The 3626-nt window shown below is 36.3% G+C and overlaps 1 protein-coding gene across 1 annotated transcript; it reads right to left on the bottom strand.

The window, feature by feature from the left end:
* Nucleotides 1-3074: 3074 nt before the first annotated feature.
* On the bottom strand, nucleotides 3075-3374 carry LOC126071452 (small proline-rich protein 2H-like). The gene has a single exon (XM_049875649.1). The coding sequence runs from the start codon at nucleotides 3372-3374 to the stop codon at nucleotides 3075-3077; it is 300 nt and encodes a 99-aa protein (XP_049731606.1).
* Nucleotides 3375-3626: the final 252 nt, after the last annotated feature.

Raw genomic sequence — 3626 nt, forward strand, 5'->3', positions numbered from 1 at the left:
CTCTATATATACATACATAGCAAGAATCAAGACAGTGTGGCACTGGCAGAGGGATAGACACATACGTAAATTGATTCTCAATTTTCAAATTACCCTGCCTCTCAATAAAACCTATTTACTTTCAACTAGACTCTGCCATTTTGCTCTATGACAATATACACCTAAGCCTATACCACACTCTACCTTCAGAAATTGTTATACCACTTTCAGTGCCTTATAACTTCCAATTCCTTCCTCCCATCCTTTGTGCTACTTTTCTCATAATTTTACTTGTAAGTATATTTTAAACCCCACTATTTTTGTTAATATTTTTGCTTTTGTCAATTACTTTTTAAAGTGGTTAAAAATAAGAAAAAATGTTTTATATTTTTCTTCATTTTTAGAGTGGTAAAACTCTCTTCACTTCTCTGTGTTGACAACACATTTCCATCTGGTATGAAACTCCTTCTTCCTGAAGATCTTCTCTTAGTATTTTCTGCAGCGTAAATATGTTGGAAATGAAATCGCTCATCTTTTTTTGGTTAAAAAAAAATCTTTATTTTGCCTTCATTTTTTTAAGCATGTTTTTGTTTAATTTAAAGGACTCAGAATTAGGTAACATGGAAAAGACCACTGGAAACTCTTGATTTACTATTAAACATTTTTAAAAAGTGCTTCTAAGTGATGCATGTTTTGGATTTTTTTTTTCTTGTCTGTTGGAGATATTAAATTAGTAACAATTTTTTAATCGAAATTTTATCGAAATAATTATAGAGTGACATGTAGGAAATAGTATAGTAACATTGTGCAAATCTATCATATAATGTCACAACCAGTATATTGACATTCTACAATCCATCAGTCTTTCTTCATTTTACTTGTACTCGTTGGTGTGTGTGTGTGTGCTTGTGCATGTACGCACATCCATTAAGCTATATACAGTTTTATCACGTGTGTAGGCTGGTGAACCTTCTGCCACAGTTAAGATGCTGAATAGTTCCAATGCCACAAAAGCCCTCTCTTGCCACTTTGAAATCACACCCACTCCTCTCCTGACCCTCCACTTCTCCTCCTCTATCCCTAACCCCTGGAAACTACTAACCTGTTCTCACTTCTAAAATTTATTATTTGAAAATGTTATATAAATGGAATCATACAATATGTAACTGTTTAGGATTGGCTTTTTTTTTCTTTCAGCATAATTCCCTAGAGATTCACCCAAGTTGTTGCAAGCATCATTAGCTTATCCTTATACATTGCTGAGATCCCATAGTATGTATGTACCACAGTTTAACAACTCACCTCTTAAAGAATATCTGGGCTCATAACAGCTTTGACTATAACTAATAAATCTTCTCTGAACATTCTTGTACAGGTTTTTGTGTGACCATGAGTCTAATTTCTCCGGGATAAATGCTGGATTGTATGGTAATTCAATGTTTAGCTTTATAAGAAACTTCCAAATTGTATTCCTGAGTGACTATAACATTTTACATTGCCATGAGGCTATGTATTATCTGTTAACAGAACTAAACTCTCATATTTGCCCAATGAACTTTAAAATTTACTCCTCAAGATTTGAATCTTTTGTAAAATCTTTTAAATAACCAAGTGGTTTTCAAGTCATAATACTATAAAACATCATTTATTGTGTTAGAGTATTCTGCATGAGCAATAACAATAGGGGGAAGTTTAGTAGACATAAAATTTAGTGCATAATATTTGCATAACACTTGAACAAAACCACAAAGGCTTTCTATGCCGTACAATTCCCCAGCCTTTGGTTAGCTCACTAAATTCATGTTCCATCATTCTCCCCTTCTCACACTCTACTACAGTCACATTGGCCACTTTAATGTCCCACAACCTGTGTTTTTCTTATCACTCCCTCTGCTTGAAAGAACCTACCCCACATATTCCCATGACTTGTGTATTTTACTCAGGCCTTTGAGACTGAGCCCCTAATCTCATTTCTTTCTACCCTATGACTCTGCTCTCATTCTCTTGAGAATGTTAATTACTCAATGATATTATATATTAATTTATAGGTATTCATTTCTTCTCTTCCAGTATAATTTAAGATCCATGTTTTGTTCACCACAATATCACTTGCACATAAAAGAATGCCAGGCATACAGTACACACTCAATAATGTATTTTTAAGGGATGGATGAATAAAGGAATTAATGCACTCTATGACAACCCTGAGTTGAAGATACAATTTTATCTCTTAAAAAATCAGAAAAGAATCTCATTGTAGCTAAGCATCTGTCTAAAATCAGACAACTTCTAAGGAATAGAGTTTCAGTTTGGACTTATTTAAAAAAAAAAAAACAAACTTATTTCTGTACCCAGTTGAAACAAACTCATTTTAAACCAGTACCAATTAACATTGATTATGTCGTTCTGAATCTAGAAAACAATCAATGAAAGAAAAACAAAACAAAAACAAAAAAGATCCCACTAATCTGTTACAGCTAACGACCAAGAATAAAGAAGAAAGAAATTTGTGTTCCACCATAAGACATAAACTTTATTACCCATACCCGTTACCATTGAGTTGATTCCAACTCACAGAGACCCTATAGGACAGAGTAGAACTTCCCCATACAGTTTCCAAGGAGCACCTGGTGAATTCGAACTGTCACCCTTTCGGTTTTCAGCCATACATCTTAACAACAACACCACCAGAGTTTCTTTAGGGAATCAGAAATATAAGCAGTAAGATTATAATTGCCCATACCATAGAAATCATTCCCCAGGTCTCAGACACACAACAAAATAGTTTGCATTCCAAGGAACTTAGGCTTGTTTCTGTTGCTCTTTCTTCTGGGGGCCTGAGAAATCTGATATCCCCAAGAATGATCCTATCTCAAAGAGCAACCTCACCCTAAAAGAAAAGAGACCAACTTCAGAATGAGGTATTTTCTATGTAGAAAATCAACCCAAGAAGAGCAGGAATAGAAGTAAAGAAAGCACCACCTATCACCATGAGAGATTTCAGAGAGGAAATGATGGCACCAGAACTAGAAGGAATTATTAGTTTTGCTTGCACCATGGTCTTGATGGCTTTCGGTCTTATTGCTCTTGGTTAATCACTTCTGTTGGCATTGCTGTGGTGGCTGCACAGGAGGGCACTTCTGCTGGCAGAGCTGAGGTGGGAATTCTGGTGGCGGACATGGCTCTGGACACTTGACAGGTGGACATGGCTCTGGGCATTGGACAGGTGGGCACGGCTCTGGACACTTGATGGGTGGAAATGGCTCTGGGCACTTGACAGGTGGTGGACATGGCTCTGGGCACTTTGGGGGTGGGCATGGCTCTGGACACTTAGGTAGACACACAGGAGGTGGCTGGCAGGGCTGCTTGCATTGTTCCTGCTGCTGATAGGACATTTTTCTTGGGTGTCAGGGAATCTGAAAGAAGAACAAGTAAATGTTAACAGAAGCATCACTCTTAATAGGTAAAGGAAGCCAAAACCTATCAAATAAGAAAAGTTATCTCCAAGAATATACTTTGATCTTGTAACTCTTTCTTTAGGATTTGTGTGCCTTTCTATCTTTTTCTCATTAATAACATGTATAATCAACAACTTATGCTTCTCAGGCTTATTTTCCTCAATTCTCTTGCCATTTTTCAGTGACAGA

This window comes from Elephas maximus, chromosome 3 (genome assembly GCF_024166365.1).
Source record: "Elephas maximus indicus isolate mEleMax1 chromosome 3, mEleMax1 primary haplotype, whole genome shotgun sequence".
NCBI lineage: Eukaryota > Metazoa > Chordata > Mammalia > Proboscidea > Elephantidae > Elephas > Elephas maximus.